A 17,696-nucleotide genomic window follows, 5' to 3' on the forward strand; every position below is an offset into this window, starting at 1 on the left:
CTGGACAGCCAAGTCTCAGCCTAGCCTTCCTCACTTCAGATGTTCCCCTACCAACCCATTGAAGACAGTGGGGCTGAGTGAGGATGGGATTGGGGGGGGGGGCTAGCAAATGCCGTCCTGCTCTTGTGCAACTGTAATGGTATGAGCGCAGGTGCTTGAAGAAGGCTCATGTGCAGAGAGTTTTCTTGCAAAATGGAGAATCCTTTGACTGCGCACCCCGAATGATATCGTCAGGGAGAAAAACAGCAACCCTGATCGTTTGCTACCTGCCACTCATTTGTTTACACCTTTAATAGCCAGCCTTATTGTGCCGCTGTCTCCAACCTGGTGCCCCTCACTTGCCTTGGTCCAAAATAGGTGGAGAATGCCAGTTTGAAAAATGGTGCTATAGCGGAATGAGCTTATCCTGCAAAAATCACTTAGCATTCAGTAACACATTCTACCCAGGCAGCAAGACTTTTCATACTGCAATAACACCTGAAATGATAGTTTCTAGTTGTATACCTGCTGGTGGAGAGACAATGAGCATGGCTGTGCAAAATGTGCAAATTAGTTCCAGAATCAGCTTGCATGTGCAACTGGAACATTGCAGTTTACATCCTATAGGCTTATGAGATATTAATTACTTAAATTTATATCCTGCCTTTCCTCCCAAAGGAGCCCAGGCCAGCAAACAAAAAGTGATAAAAAATTAAAAACATATTTAAAATGTATGTGTACAAGTTGGTGGTTTTTTTTTTCATGTTCCTGTCATTGCTGATAATCTATTTATTGTTGCAACTTATAAATTGGGACCAGCTTACTTATGAGATTGTCTTACCCCACATATATGCCTGCTTGACCACTTCAATCTGTGGAAGTGTCACTGTTACAGGTGCTACATAAAAAATGTTCTGCATTTGTAAGATATCTGTCTTTTAGTGTGGCAGCCCCTACACTTTGGAACTCCCTGCCTATTGACATCAAGCAGGTGCCTTCACTGTGTTCTTTTCAGCACCTGCTAAATCATTTTGGTTTGAGCAAGTCTAACCAGATGTGTAGAATGTGTAGAATGCTCTAGTTATCTCCCGCTTGGACTACTGCAATGCGCTCTACGTGGGGCTACCCTTGAAGGTGACCCGGAAACTGCAATTAATCCAGAATGCAGCAGCTAGACTGGTGACTGGGAGTGGCCGCCGAGACCACATAACTAAGAGACCTACATTGGCTCCCAGTATGTTTCCAAGCACAATTCAAAGTGTTGGTGCTGATCTTTAAAGCCCTAAACGGCCTCGGTCCTGTATACCTGAAGGAGCATCTCCACCCCCATCGTTCAGCCCGGACACTGAGATCCAGCGCCGAGGGCCTTCTGGCGGTTCCCTCACTGCGAGAAGCAAAGCTACAGGGAACCAGGCAGAGGGCCTTTTTGGTAGTGGCGCCCGCCCTGTGGAACGCCCTCCCATCGGAGGTCAAGGAAATAAACAACTACCTGACATTTAGAAAACACCTAAAGGCAGCCCTGTTTAGGGAAGTTTTTAATCTGTGATATTTTAATGTATTTTAATCTTTGTTGGAAGCCGCCCAGAGTGGTGGGGGATACCCAGCCAGATGGGCGGGGTATAAATAATAAATAATAATAAATAGAATGTGGATGTATGCTTTAATCTGTTTTCAGTTTTGCTGATTTTGTGTTTTGAATGATTTATAGAGTTGCTTTGTGGCTTTTTCGCTGATGTTACTGTTTTATTCTCTTTGTAAACCACTTTGTGGGTTTTTAGACAACGAAGCCGTGCATAAATTCTATGAAACAAACCAAACAACCAACAAACAAACCAGCCCACTGCAAATCACTTGTTCCTGGGGATCTGCGGGGTTCTCACTTACCCTTCTCTCCTTGTCTCCATATTCCACGCCCAAAGTGTCCATTGCACGGACAATGGCTGCCAGTGACTGGATAGTGTTGCTATAGACCACAGGCTTGTACTGCTTCACATCTTCACCAGAGAAGCCATCTTCGTGGATGATCCTTTGGGAGAGGGGAAGGAAACAAACGAGCTTGTAAAAGTCTGAAAAAGACAGGGCTTCATTTACAATGAAGTTATTCCCAAACCAATCCCCAAGATTTTGCATAGGCAACGGACATTGCTTGCATTGTGTGAAAACTGGCTCCAACTTGGCTCTGGCTACTGAAAATTCTGAAGCATTCATGGAAGAGAAGGCCGTTGATGGCTATTAGCCATGATGGCTATCTTTGGCTTCCAAGGCTTCAGAATCATAGAATCATAGAGTTGGAAGAGACCACAAGGGCCATCCAGTCCAACCCCCCGCCGAGCAGGAAACACCATCAAAGCAAAGAATACCAGTTGCTGGAAACCACAGGAGCGGAAAGAGCTCTTGTGCTCCAATCCCGCTTGCCAGACCAGGGTGCTGGATTAGATGGGTCTCTGGCCTGATCCAGCAGACTCTCCTTGGGTTCTGACCCCCTGGAGATGGTCACGGAAAGCTGGTGGGGATGTCAGAGCTGCTGGCCATATTCTTCCTTCTGTTGTTTATCAATTCTCATCTGATCTCTCCATAGCTGCTCATTGTCCCTGCTCCCCCCCTCCCAACCCTTAGGGGAAATTAGCAGCTAAAGGAGAGAGATAATGAGCACAGATAAACAATCAGTGGCTCTGTGGTCCCCTCCAGCGTCCTCTGCTCATCTCTGAGGGATTCTTCTAAATTCACAACACTCAAAGCCTGGTTTATATGTGGCTTCATTTCATGTGTCAAGAAGGGGTGAAGAACATGTGTCCCCCTCCAATGATACTCAACTACAATGCCCAGTATCCTGATCATTGGCCATGCTTGCTGAGGATGATGGGAATTGGAGTTCAGCAATATCTGGAGTTCAGCTCCCCACTCCTTCGCATAAAGTGCAGCCAGACTCTCAGAGCAAGAGGTCCTTACTTCTGCCATAAAATCACTATGTGAACGTAAGAACAAAAGGAAAGTCCTGTTGGAATAGGCCAAAGGCTCATACAGTCCTCCATCCTGGTCTTACAGTGACCAACCAGGATGTTAGCACAACAGCACTCTCCCACCTGAGTGATATTCCGGAACATACTGCCCCCAACATACAAAGAGTCATACAAATAAAATGAATGAATGAATGAAAAGTGAAGGCAGAATGTGAAAGCAACCAGTGGTAACTGAGGCAAACTTGTTGCCCTTCTTTGCAGCTTGTGGTCATGGCGGCAACATTAGTGGGCATTTTCAGCTCTCTAGGCAGAACGCAATGACAATACACCGATGCCTCAGTATCTTCTCCTCTGCCCTTTCAAAATAAATCAGCCAGTCTTGCTCAGGTGAAGCTCAGCCTGGCTACTGGGAATAGGCATGCCACAAAATAACAAGAGGACAAGAACCTGCACCACGACAACTCATCAGCAATTTTCATTTATGGGAATAAGCAAACACATTGCAGATGGCAATCACATGTTGGCACAAACAGCAGGTGGTGCCTGGGCCTGCAGAAACTCTGGAGGGAATTAACCAAACAAATAAAACTGTGTACAAGATGTTTTTTTTTTTTAAGGGGGAGGCGCAGAGACCATGAACACTGCAACAGCTCAAGAATGCACAAGCAGGAGGACAAGGTGCGTTGCTTAGGATGAGCCCCAAGGGTCAGACAGAAAGACTAAAAGGTTGTATCTGGGCCCAGGGCTTAAAGTTCCCCACATATGCGCTAAAAGGGTGGGATACAAATGTCTATATGCCAAAATAAAATAAAATACACATCCATTCACATAGCTAGAAAGCAGAGTTCTGCTAACTATATTCTCCAGAACACCATGGCATCTTGGATAGCTGTTCCTTCTTCCCAATAACAAATCAAACAAATGGATATTGGATGCCTTCAAAAGACAAATCCAGGGAGGTAATGGCTACTGTTCTATGTTCTACCTCCACTGTCAGAGGCAATGCACCTTCAAATGCTAGTTTTGGGGAATTGCAGGTGGGGAGTGGCACTCAAGTCCTGTCTGCAGGGTTCACATAAGGGCATCTAGCGGGGAACTGTGAGAACAGGACGCTGGACTAGATGGACCTTTGGCCTGATTGAGGAGAACTCTTGTTTTCTTTTGCTGTAAAGTTAAGTGGAATATTTTTTTAAAATAAAAATACAGTTGTTGTTTTTTTATAAAAAAAACCTTCATCTTTGGTCAAAATGGCCACTTTCTTGCATAAGGAAGTGTATCACAGAATCTGTAGAAGTGCAAATTTCGTCTGGGTTTGGGACCATGCATTGTTGTTGGCAATGCAAATTCCGCAGGTTTGCATCAAAATGTGGACTGAATTAACACTGTCTCCTATTTCTAACTGTGCACACGGAAAACCGTAAGAACTTGTGTGTGTGTGTGTGTGTGTAGGTGTGTGTGTGTGTGTGTGTGTGTGTGTAGGTGTGTGAGAGAGCTAGAGCTAGAGAGATACTGGCAGTATAACATAATTCCTCTTGCTGATTTGTGGATGCAATTGCACAGTTCAGCGTTCAGCTGCCGTTCACTGTGCCCACAAAACTTACAGCCACAATTGATTGTGAGTGCAAAAAATTGAGGCTGTTTAAGTAATAAATGATTCCTGGTATTCCCTCGTCAGACAACTGCCTTTGTTTTGAGTCACTCCTCAGAACTCCCTGTTCTAATACATCAAGGGCTTCTCTATACTGGTTGTGGGGAACCTTTGGCCCTCCAGATGTTGCTGAACTGCAACTCCCATCATTGCTGGCCATTGGTCATGCTTGCTGAGGCTGATGGGAGCTGTAGTTCAGCAGCATCTGGAGGACCAAAGGTGTGTGGGAGAGAGTGTGTGTGTACAGGTATAGGGATGTAGGTTAAAGGGACCTTGTCTGCAGTGCACATCATGCCAGGACACATTCTATTACCACAGGTAGGAGAAAACACTGTCAAAATTCATTCCCAGAAAACAACAAATTTATGGAGTATAGCACTGCCAATGGCTACTAGTCATGACAGCTATGTTTTATCTCCATTGTCAGGGGTAGTATGTCCCTCAATACCAGCTGCTGAGAATCTCAAGTGTGGGGGGTGCTGTTGTGCTCTGGGTCCTGCCTGCAAGCTTCCCACAGGGATCTGGTTGGTCACTGTGAGGACAGGATGCTGGACTACATGGGCCACTGGCCTGATCCAGCAGGCTCTCCTTATATGCAGGGTTTGGTGGTTTCAATTCCCTGGTGGCAAAGTTGACTCAGATTGTAGTCTGTTTACTCTGTTCCATAGAACAATATGTCAGCATACTGCTGTCTTACGTCCCTCTGTTATGATGCATTTGCCAGCCTGGCACCTACCAGATATTTTGGACTACAGGCTAGCTGTGGCTGGTGGGAGTTGAAGCCCAAAGCCTCTGGAGGGTTGGTGAAAGTTTTGTTAAAGTTTGACTGAACCCTGAGACTATACAAGGTATGGTGATGTTGATTCTTCTGCTTTCCGAATTTCTGCATGTTATATTAAATGTGTCAATTCCAAATTTCTGCATGTTATATTAAATGTTTTCTCTCTTTAAAACTAAGCATCTCCACCTCCCATTTCCATGAGAGCATGGACTAATTACAACATACTGTACTGCAGCATCAATGGAAATGGGGTGTGTGTACGAGGATTAAAGTGTGTGGCGGGGAGTGGAACTGATGTAGCTGCAAGCAAAACATTTAATGTAACATGTAGCTAGGCCCTATGATATGCAATGTGCAGGTCTTGCTCAACCTGGCAAAAAGCTCCCCCCTCCCATGTCCCAAGCTCAGCTCTTGCAAAGTTTACCCTAGCTTTGTTGCTGATAACAATGGCTGCAGCATGTCTTGGCTGAGATATTTTGGGCAAGGAAAGTTACAAATAAAACGATAAAAAAGTCACGTGGTTGGCAATATCGACTATTTGTTGTATCAGTAAGCCCCATCCTTTTCATGAGCTTCTGTGATACCACAGAATGTCCACAAATATCCCACCTGCTCAAAGAGAAGTCTCAGCCAGGTAAAGCTGACACAGGAGCTGTGTTCAGATGGCTACCTTAACATGGGGATGGGGGCAATGGCACACAAGCCCTGCCCCTAACATTCCTTGTTAGCCCTGATCATACAATGTTGAGTTGGGAATGCCTGCAATGCATCAATGATCACCTGTAGGGTTCTACTTGTGTTCAAGCAAACACAAGTAAGATCTTCCTTCATAGATCTTCCTCATGAAAGATGGGAATATCGGGGTCTGAGTGAGCAGAGCCAACCCCCCACTTTTAAATATCTCATGATCAAATGTTGGGTTCGTGGAAGCAGAGGATCAGTAGGGCTTGGCAAAGGGAAACCTCACACATGGCCTATAAGGCAGGGCTAGGCAGCATGTTGCCCTCTAGATGCTGATGAACTGCAACATCCCTGCCTGTCAGCCATGCTGGTTAAAGCTAATGAGTGGTGGGTTCCGATAGCATCTGGAGGGCATCCCCTTGGCTATGCCACGCCTTAAGGATAAGGATAAGGAGAGATTGCGTGCTATTGGAGGAGAATCTAAAGAGGTGTTGGAAGGCTGGATTCCTTAGTCTAATTCAAAACGACCAGTTCTGTGGAAGGGTTGGCTACAGGTTTCAAGAAATGCAAATATTAAAAATTATTCAGCTGTCAAATGCATGCTTAGCAGGGTTTAAAAGAGTGCATTTCACAATCACAATCTGCCTACTGAGAGCCTCATCTGCATTCCCTCAGTGTGCACCCAAGACCACACCAAGTGCTACCATCAGTAGCGTCCCAATCCTTGCTTATTATTCCATTGGCTCATGGTGCAGAATACTTGTAGTCAGTGGGAAGACTCAGCTGTATCCCATTGTCTCTTAATGGGCACTGTTTCAAGCAGCACGTGATCAGCTGCTCTGTTCTGACCACGGAGCCTTTGTTAATGCCCATGATACAAATGGCCAAAGGGCCCAGCTGTCTTTTTCAGAGCCCAGAGGATGGACCTTTAGAAACATAATCTTGGGTTTTGTAAAGTATTCAAATCTAAAGCTGATTCACAAACCCCAGAAATCAGAATATAGGAGATGCTGCTGAGAAAGAACCAGAAATCTGCTCCGTAGTGGACTTCACAAGCACACAAGACTAGCCTGATGGATCAGGCCAATGGCCCATCTAGGCCACCATCCTGTTCTCACAGTGGCCAGCTGGATGCCTGTGGGAATCCTGCAAGCAAAGCCTGAGTGCAACAGCATTCTCCCCTCCTATGGTTCCCAGCAGCTGGTGTTCAGAGGCATGATGCCTCCAAGAGTGGAGGCACCAGAAAGGCTTCAATAAAACATTTTAAGCAGTTCAGATACATCTTGAAATGGAAGGGAAACAACAACAACCACTCATCCTTAAAAACAACCCATAATGGCCCAAGAAGGCACCACATGGGTTCCACACATGGTCACAGTAATACTCCTATATGTAACTATCTCCATGTTCTCATCTCATCAAGATCCCAGAGAGAAATCCAGAAATGCATGAATTACCAGCTTTGCACGGTTCCCCTAGGGCTAGGGGTAATAACATGAAAAGGAAAGCATATTGATCAGCTCAGGGTTTTTTTAAGGGGGGGGGGTGCAGGGCTTGACAAGTCATAAAAGGATGCCTATGTTAGACCAGCAACCATTGAGACTCGAACCACCCTTCCCCTAAAGACCTGGCACTCAAGTACAGCTGCCCAGAGAACTTTTCATTATGGGATGGTCTACATACAATATCGATCTACATATTGATGTATGTACATATTGATCTGAGCAACCCTAATCTCCAAGTGGCAAGAGACTCCAGGGATACTTGCCTTTTCTCAGGGTTTGGTGTCCTTGGGATGAAGGTCCATGGAGGCTGTGGGATCTTTGTTTACACATATATACAACCTGAGTGTAGGATGGAGGGGCTCAGAGAATGAAAATCTTGCTCCCTATTAGATTTCAAGGGAAGCTCCAAGTCACAGCTTTGGGTCTGGCACAGAGCAAGGCATGCCTCTGCTTCTCCAGATTACAGCATCACCAATAAACTCTCCTTCTCCCTCTCCCTCTCTCTCCCACACAGACCACCTTGGCTTATTGTTTTCCACCCTAGTATGATGTGGCATCCAGACAGGTGAGGTGCAGATTTTATGCAAACCTATCCTCTTATTTGGTGATGTGTTAGAGATTCATGCCTTTCTTCATAACTACTGGTAGTACACCACAAAAGGCCTTGAACTTAGTGCTACATTGAATTCCTCCCAAAATCTTTGTAGCTTTTAATATTTCTTACAAGCCTCGCATCAACACCTGATTCAGCAGTTGCCATTAAGTTTCCTAACAGTGTCCCTGAACAGCATTATGCCAGAGGCACTTTCAAATTGACTGGATGCTGGATACTTTATGGAGGGCTCAGTCAAACCTGGATCTGGTCCTGATTTCTGAAAGTGCTTTATTATTTAACCTGTGACTCTCATGGCCCTAGACCAGCCTTCTCCAGTCGCCTGGCCTCTGGATGTTTTGAGCTACAATTCCCACCATCCCTGATTATTAAAATCATGTATCCATTGGTGGGTACTAGGTTGGGGAAAGCTGGTTTAGGACCATCAAAGAGGAGGGCAGGGTTGGTGCAAGGCATTTAAAACTTTAATTGCACTGGCCACCACTCGCTTCATGTTACATCAGACTTCTGATGCAATGTCAACAATAAAAACTGTTTTGAACAGCTAGAAGGTTTTTAGCGGGGATAAAACGCCTCCAGTCACAGAAGCCTCACCTGCTCCTATTTTAAAAATTAACCTCAGACGTAGACCAAACAAAGTTGATTGGAATCTTCAGCACATTAAATGGCTGGCACAACCTCTCCAGCAACAGGGCTTTCAAAGTTAGCAAAAGGTGAAAGGTTGCACATCCAAAATTCTGCCTCTGTGTGCACAGAGATAATTATATTGTACCAATCTTTGCCAAAAGGGTGGCCTCCAGCTGTTCTATACGAACAGCTCTCACCAGTCCCAATTCAGGTTGGGTTGGAGAAGACGGAGTCACACCATCTGCTCTGCATTCCTGATCCAGATTGCAAGAAATGCAAGAAATGCATAGATAGGGGTGCTGCTTTGCCAGGAGGTTGAAGGAGGGGGCAGAAGACAGGGAAAGGAGGAGAGCTGGTCAGAGAGCTAAAACGTGGATAAGAAAAACAGAGCAGGACTGGATTGTTAAGCAGGAGGGTACAATGCAGTGCTGCTTCGGGAGGCCTGGCAGGAAGGGCACCCCCTTCTCCCACAAAAATGCCAGGAAGGTCTTTCATTTTCATGGTTTCTTGGCCTTCTTCTCCGTCATGCCTGCCTTTTCTTCCTGCTTGATGTCATGCCCTGACAGCCCTGGATGGCTCTGGGTCACTCAACCCAACTTGTAGTGATCAGGGGCTGTCTCACCCTGACACCAATAAAATGAAGATCCCCTCCAGGTCCAATCCGGCTCAGGATTTGGACCTTGGATGAATCTGGTGTACAGCCCTAGATTTCAGTAAGTTTTACCCCATGTAACTGAGCTGAAGCTGCTCTGCCTGGTGGAAAACTTCATCGCAATGACAATTGTATTACTGTAGCTCAGACGTTGCTGGCTGCTGTCCTCTTGCTGCTTTGAACTACAAAACTTATCAGCCCCACCAAATCTGGCTACCGGTATGCAGGAGGGAACCAGGTTAGAGATGGCTGCGGTAGTTACTTGCTCATTTACCTGCAGCTCAGAATCCAGAGTCCTGAACATGTAAATATGTTTTGCTGTTGGGATGCAAAACTTAGGAATCACCTCTTGACAGTAGCTTTGTCCTCTGGGAAGGTGAGCGCCCAAATATAATTTAGCGATGCTGCATATTTTGAGAAGGTGCCTACCTAAGCATAAATTGGTCAAAGGGTGTGCCCTTGGAAGGAGAACACCTTCGGTGTCAATCAAAGAGAAGACACTTTGGTAGTTTTGTATTAGAAAAGCAACTGCTCTCCCAAAATAGGGAAATGATACCTTCTCTTTGGTAAAGGGATCAAGTGTCCTATCAGGAGAGCAATTCCTGGAATTCTACAGATTAGAGATGCACAAAAATTTCCTCTCTGAAAGCAATATACAGTGGTACCTTGGTTTATGAACTTAATCTGTTCTGGAAGTCCGTTCTTAAACAGAAACCATTCTTAAACCGAGGTGCGTTTTCCCTAATGAGGCCACCCGCTGCCGGTGCCCTTCCACCATTCGGATTCTGTTCTTAGACTGAGGTAAAGTTCGCGAACTGGGACACTACTTCAGGTATTGCAGAGTTTGTAAACCAAATAGTTTGTAAACAGGGCTGTTCTTAAACCGAGGTACCACTGTACTAAGATATACTAATGTTCTTACCACTGTGCCAGTATGGATCCTTGTCCCATGGAGACCTGTGATTACTACTACTAGTACTATTATTTAAATTTCTATTCCACCCTTCCTCCCAAAGAGGCCTAGGGCAGCAAATATAAAAATGTTAAAAAGATAGAATTTTTTTTAATGGAGTTAATTCTTTTTTTAAAAAAAAAAAACTATTAAAAAGCATCTAGAAACATTTAAAAATAAAACATCTACAAAAAATTGCAAAACAATTGCATATTATAGCCCATATTATAACTATAGCCCAACCTCAAACAGCACAGAGGGAAGCAGATATTCCTGTTAGCAGCAAATGGATCTGTGTCTTGGCATGTGTGATTACAGTGGTACCTTGGTACTTGAACAGCTTGGCTCCCAAACAAATCGGCTCCCGATCGCCGCAACCCCGGAAACAAGTGTCTTGGTTTGCAAAGATTTTTCGGAAGCCGAATGTCCGACGCAGCTTCTGCTTGCGTGCAGGAAGCTCCTGCAGCCAATCGGAAGCTGCGCCTTGGTTTTCGAATGGTTCCGGAAGTCGAACGGACTCCTGGAACAGATTTAGTTCGGCAACCAAGGTACCTCTGTAGCACATGCAAGCATTTAAAAGCAGTGCTTCCCCCCTGGGGGGGGTACTCAAGAGTACGCAGTACCAGCACCTCATTTTGTTGTTAAAAAGTGTGGTTCTTGCTGTAATAATTTCAAGGTGAGTGCCTGCACCTATTTTTCTAGAAAGAAAAGGCACTGTTTAAAAGTTAATAACAGGTACAGTCAAGAAAGCCCAAAGGATTTCCCCCCTTGGCTCCTGCCCTTCTCGTCCAGTTTAATCAGAATTTGTTATTGTTAGTTTTAAAAAGTAGGACTACCACTGAACTATGGCTAGCACTTACTCTCTAAAACAGCATCACAAATCCTTTTAAGGCCAACAGGTTCGCACCCAACCAAACAGGTTCACTGAGAAACAAGAGTGAAGTATCGGCTTAACGTTGACCAAACATGCTCAGTGGCCAGAGACAGCTGAGTATCTGCACTAGCATTGGGAGACTGGGAAATCGGGGCGGTGGGGGGGGGGGAGGTAGCTAGAGGAACAGAAGTGGAGGAAGGCAAATCTGGCTTGCTGGCACACACAACAGGAACATGCCACACTGCAACTTTCTTGTTGCAGTTTCCCACCTGAACAGGATTCAAGTGGTTAAAATATAGAAGTAAAGGCAAGGAGATATTCAGATTCCACAATGGCTATAGGCAAGAGTCCAGATTATGAAAAGTCGCTGGAAGTAAGTTCACAGTATTTCAAAACAGGACCTACTAAACACAGCAACATGCCCCAGCCTGATGCCCTTGATATGTTTGGGGCTGGTGGTGATTGTGTTCTGAAACATCTGGAGGGCACCAGGTTAGGGAGGCTGAATATAGGGTCTATCAGGGTTACTAAGCAATTTCAGAAACTGGTGCATTTATTTACTTATATTTATTTATGAGGGTATTTATAAACCACCAACTTGTAAGAAAAAACATCACAGCAGTGAACACCGGAAATACAATCCAAACTGTTAAAACGTCATGGAATCATAAAATACAGGGTCAAATGGCCAACAATTAAGGGAGTCTCTAAAAAGGCCTGACAAAACAGAAGCCTTTTCATCATGAGTCAATTTCCTTGCAATGTTCCAGTGGTCCACACTGCATGCCTCACAGGGCAGATATATCCTTCCGCAAGTGAAACAGAAGTCCTGTTAACTTCCCTAGAGCACTTTGAAGTTCATAAAGCCCACTTAGTGGTTAAAAGCTTTATAATTCCATGAGCCATGAATGATGCAAAGGTCCTGCATGGTGCACTCCTTCCAAAGTCACCTATATCAATTCCAGAGGTTAATTTTTTTTTTGCAGAGACTGAGACAGCTGCAAATTCCACCAGCTGCCTGCCAGACTTCAGCCTCTGCGTGTCCTGGGTTACTCAAGGAGCCGTTACCCTATTTGCCTATTTAATGCAACTGATCACATAGGCTGATGCCAAAAGTGGCCAATCCATCTCCAAAATGTCATTGCATCTCCCCATTCTCAATCCCTGTGTCCTGCTCAAGTTGATAAAATAACTCTCTCATTCTCCTACGGAGAACGCAAATCTCATTGGGGGGAAGGGAGGGTGGTCTCTGCGAAGTAAACATTGGGCTAATACAAATCTTAGAAAAACTGTACTTAATCGGATAAGCCTTCTTGGATTATCTGCTGCTATCACCTCTTCCTAGACAACCATTAATCACCAGCTGATGCCTGGCACCCTTAACTTCTATCCTTTATATATAAACTTGACCAATTGAATCAGCACATATTTGGATGAAGGACAGAAACAAAGGAACGGAACCCTGTGGGGCTGGTTTCCTTTGATTGGCAGAGCAATTAAGATCAACTGCACGTCAATCAAGAATTCCAAAATAGGACAGTACCTTTAGATAGGTCAATCAAAAATGTTAGGGTGTACATTTTTACATTCTCCATAACTCTTCATCCAAGGCTTCAACATGCTGCCCCTCAAACTCTGTTGATAAGTGTTCCAGAGAAACCAAAAGACTGCATATGATTTCATGACATTTTGGCTGTCCTAATAAATTTTGTTGGCCATAATTACAAAACATTTTTTTCCACCTGGACTTCGGCTTTCAATTATTCAACCTCCTTGAGTGAATAATTGGGTGAGATGTTTTAATCCTGCTTCTTTAAAGAATAGAATGGTCTTTTAGATTTTAATGTAGTGGTTTTGCTTTGTTTATTGTAAGTTGCTTTGAGTTACATTTGTAACTCAACTAATAAGTTAATAAATAATAATAATAATAATAATAATAATAATAATATGGATTTTGATTTTTTCTCTCTCAGTCAAACTTGTGTGACATGGAACATTTTAACTCAGGTATTTCAGCCAATAATTTCATTTTTCCAGTTCCAGTTTTGTTGCTGTACAAAAAGAAAGAAAGAAAGAAAGAAAGAAAGAAAGAAAGAAAGAAAGAAAGAAAGAAAGAAAGAAAGAAGGGTCCCATGGTGCCTAAAGACTAACATAATTGTTATGGCAAAAGACTCATTCATGTTTTTAATAGTCAATGACAGCAATTTTTGAAAGCAACTGGAACCAATGGGACTCCCAACTTTGTAGCGTTCTCTTTCCAATATTAAGAAATGACATGGAATATTTAGGAACAACACTGGAAGATAGAAGTCAGAGCAGTGGCCCATTTAGCTTAGATTGCCCATACCACATGGCAATGGCTCGTCAGGGCTAGGTAGGACTTGGTTCACATTTTAATATAAGACAAACTGAATTTATTCCTCACCCCCACAGACAGCGCAGTGTAGACTTTGCTACCTGTGCAAATCTAAAGAACACACCTGAACACGGATTCATACAGGAAGCTGCCTTTTGCAGAGACAAACCATTGGGTCCCTCTAACTCAGTATGCTGTCCACACTGAAGGCTCATTACCTTTGCCCCACACTTTCTAGGCACAAGTCTGCACTTTGAAGCTGACCTTTAAAGCCACACTTTGAAGGCCAAGCATTTGTTTGTTTCTGCACCGTCACTTTCCCTGCCTGCATGAACCCACTTTTAATGGCTGAATCGGAGCTAATGGCAATCGGGGGGGGGGGAATTGCTGTCGGTTTCAATTCAGCGTTAAAGAGTGAAAGCAGTGGGACAAAAATAAAAATAAATAGAAGTGCTAGGACACAGACCAAGAAAGTGCAGACTTAGAAAGTATGGGGGGAAAGATAAGTCAGTGTGGACAGTATGAATTAGATAGCAGAGGTTCTCCAGGGTTTCAGAAGGGGATATGTTCCAGCCCCATCTGGAGATGCCTGGGATTGAACCTGCAACCTTCAAAGTAGGTGCTCTAGCACTGCACTATGGCCTTTCTCCCCATTTTCTGATGCTATGCAGTTCCAGAAAGGCAACTCTTGCAAGCCATCCATCTTGGCTCAGCTCTTGTGAAATGCATCGATTTCGTCAGCATGGACCAAGGCAGCCACTGAATGGCAGGTGGGTGATTGCTTTTGCTCTGTATTTTGTGTGTGTGTGTGTTTCAATTCAGCCACTCAGCTGGCGCCTCGCAGTGCTAGCCTGGCATCAATGCGAGAAAAAAGCACAGATTGCATGTGGGAGACCTAGCCTCAGTACTAAATCAGAATTGCTGGAAGTCCTTGTCTGAAATGCACGCAGCCCATTGTGGGCAATACCAGGACAGGTGCCACATGCAGAACTCCAGTTGCCAAGACCCCATCCTCAACATGGGAAAGCAGGGACCTAGGAAGCTGCCTTAAACCGTGTCAGATGCTTGCTCCATCTAGCTTGCTGTTGACCACACTGACTGGCAGCTGCTCACAGTTAACAGGCAGGTCCTTTCCCCAGCCCTACCGGGACAAAGGATTGAACCTGGTAGATGTTCTACCATTTAGTCTCCATGCTGAGTGTCTCCTGATGGTATCAAAATGAATTCTACAGTAAGACTCAAAATGGGGACCAGGAGAGAAGAAAGAAGCAGGCTATATAATTTGCCTGACTTTACCTGTCCCAACATGTAATGGCTACGTTAATGTTTTCATTGCTTTTCTTTTCTTTTTTCAAATTAGGCCCTGCCTTTTTGGTCCTTCTGAGACGGTTCCAAACTGCCTCTTCTCAGAGCTGCATTGTTATCTTTACTGTCAGCCCAGAGTGGCCCCGCGTGGCATCCTGCATGTGCCAAGGCTTTCCGATGAGGGCAGGAAGGCAAGCATTCCAGGGGGCTGTGTCATGCTGAGAGCACGTCAAGGAGATAAAGTGCAGGCAACCAGGATGGAAGAGGCGAGGCTTCCGAGATGCATTGTACACACACCCCTCAGCCTGCAACCTAGATTTGAAGGGAAATGGGGAGAGAAGAGGGAGGTGCATTTCCAGGGCTTCAACCCCTCCAGCCCAGAAGCTCATTAGCGGAGTCAAAAAGGGCACGACATCTCCCATCCTTCATCTTCACGTCCCCGTATCTCTGGTTCCCCTTTGTTCGCTCTCCATGCAACATTGACACAAAAGTCTGCTTTTCTCATCTGGTCTGTTTCGCAGGAGAAGAGGTCAGTAAATAACATCTCAAGGCTCTCTGGAACAAGCAAAAAAGCCTGCAGAAACCAGAGAAGATGTTTTGGAAAACTATCTCTCCTTTTTGCCTCCCTTCTCTGTTCATGTTCAGTCATGGCCTCCCAGGGCATCAAAAAACATTGGTTCAAAAACCCAATCCCTTTTCACTGTACATTAAAACAGAAAGTAATACTATACACACCCTGGGTGTACTTGCAGGGGTGACTTTGTTGTTCTCCCCCTTCTGATGCCATCCCATTCTCGTTCTGCTTCCTTACTGTTTGTGGGCCACGCAAGATCAGCCTTTGACAATGTGGTGCCCTCCAGATGTTTCCCACCAGCCCCAGGGCACATGGCCAATGGCCAATGGTCAGGGGTGCAGCATCCTTAGGAGAGTGCCTGTTTAGGTTTGGATGACTAAAGTTGTTAAGCTGGATAACAGCAGAGGAAACTGGTACCTCTGCAACCACCTAATTATCTAGAGTAAATGCCACCAGCACGTCTTGCAGAAGTGACTACTCTAAATGGGTTATATAGACTGGAAGTGGGTACTTTCTATTGTCTCTCCGGACAAACAATTTCATTGAATGATCCTGAGCCCCAGTATTCTCTATCCACTTTCTTCTTACAATTTTACAATTTGATATATTAAATATTTTATAATTCCAAATCTCCATGGTTCAGCGGTCCATCATTTATAGTTACAAATCTCCATGGTTCAGAGGTCCATCATTTCATGAACTACCATGGAAATTGAAAACTCTCTGCTCAGAATGAAGCACTCTACATTCAGCATGATCACAGATTGAGGGCATTTGTGTCATGGATGTCAATAAGAGAGTTAAGCATCTTCCTGCCAGTGGGGCTTCAATATGCTTACTTTAACTTTGGCTGGAGAGTGTCCATTATGTTGATTTAAATGCATTTGCCTCTACAATTTATACTTATTTGGTAAATCTCCCATGTTATTATGGATAAGAAGCTTCCTCTTTGACATATACTGCAGTTTTTTCTCTGTAAAAAGGTAAAGGGACACCTGACCATTAGGCCCAGTTGTGACCGACTCTGGAGTTGCGGTGCTCATTGGCCGAGGGAGCCAGCATACAGCTTCCAGGTCATGTGGCCAGCATGACAAAGCCGCTTCTGGCAAAGCAGAGCAGCACACGGAAATGCTGTTTTTCCCCCCTCTGAGTCAAAGTGCAAGTAGATAAATAGGTACCGCTACAGCGGGAAGGTAAATGGCGTTTCCGTGTGCTGCTTCCCCCCCGTAGGAATCCTGTATTTTTTATTGAGTAATAATTCAATGAAGGTACAGTCCATTCAAAAAAGGTAGCAGTCCAGAAACGGTTCCAACGTGTGATGAACAGCTATTCTCATGAGCCTCAGATAAGGAGAGGGGAATTAAAATAGGAAAAAGAGAGAAAAAGTTACATTCGTTCCCTTTAATATCTGGCACTTTCTAAGACAGTCTTGTGATCTGGGGCAAGGAAAGTGCCCCTAGGAAAGTAAAGCAAGGCAATTTACTGTGGGAAAGAGGTGTGGGGGAAAGGTATAAGATGTTGCAACTTTGTAATGCAGGGGTGGGGAACATCAGGTGCTCAGCCCCCCCCCCTCTGGCCCTCAGGACTCTCTTCATGCATACTGCCATCCCTTAGGCCACACCCCTCCCTGCTTCACACCCTGAGTGCTTTTGCCTGGCTGTGATGTGTCCTTGAACTCTGAACATGGCCCTTGCTCGTCTGGATGGAAGAAAGAGAGGTGCATTGGTGAGTGTCTGTGGAGACCTGCCTACTGTACAACAGTGATATTTATATTTGTTGCTCTGCTCCCTTTTGTTTCTGGCCCCACTGACCACTCGCATGTTCCCCTCCCGCTGAAGGTTGCCCAGAAGAGCACTTGGCCCTTGGCCTGAAAAATCTTCCCATCCTCTGATGTAGAGCCAGGAAGGAAAGCGGGGAAAAAAGAGTCAGAGACTCTAAGACACCATGGAACTGGTACTAAGCACAAAAGCTGCAGACACCCCTGCTTAACATTCATTGTCAACTGTGTGCTAAGCTCTGAAGAGAATACAGAAAACGTCCTCCTTCCTTACTCCATTCCCCCACACCAAATCTACAACCTGATGGTCAGACAGCACATGATGGCAAGAGGCCCATTCATTTCCATTCAGAGCCTGCCCTGATCAGTGGGTGGCAGTGAGGGAGAAATTTGACGCACTTCACATTTAAAG

At 44.8% G+C, this 17,696-nt stretch overlaps 1 protein-coding gene across 3 annotated transcripts in view; it reads right to left on the reverse strand.

Annotated features, from left to right (window-relative positions):
* The window catches only part of GNAO1 (G protein subunit alpha o1), a 181,147-nt gene that overhangs the window by 109,945 nt on the left and 53,506 nt on the right, over positions 1-17,696 (reverse strand). For all 3 annotated transcript variants that reach the window (XM_035117116.2, XM_060275937.1, XM_035117115.2), the window contains exon 3: positions 1,864-2,005. In XM_035117116.2, the coding sequence (XP_034973007.1) occupies positions 1,864-2,005 (142 nt within the window). The remainder of the gene's footprint in view (positions 1-1,863; positions 2,006-17,696) is intronic.

Source organism: Zootoca vivipara, chromosome 6, assembly GCF_963506605.1.
Source record: "Zootoca vivipara chromosome 6, rZooViv1.1, whole genome shotgun sequence".
NCBI lineage: Eukaryota > Metazoa > Chordata > Lepidosauria > Squamata > Lacertidae > Zootoca > Zootoca vivipara.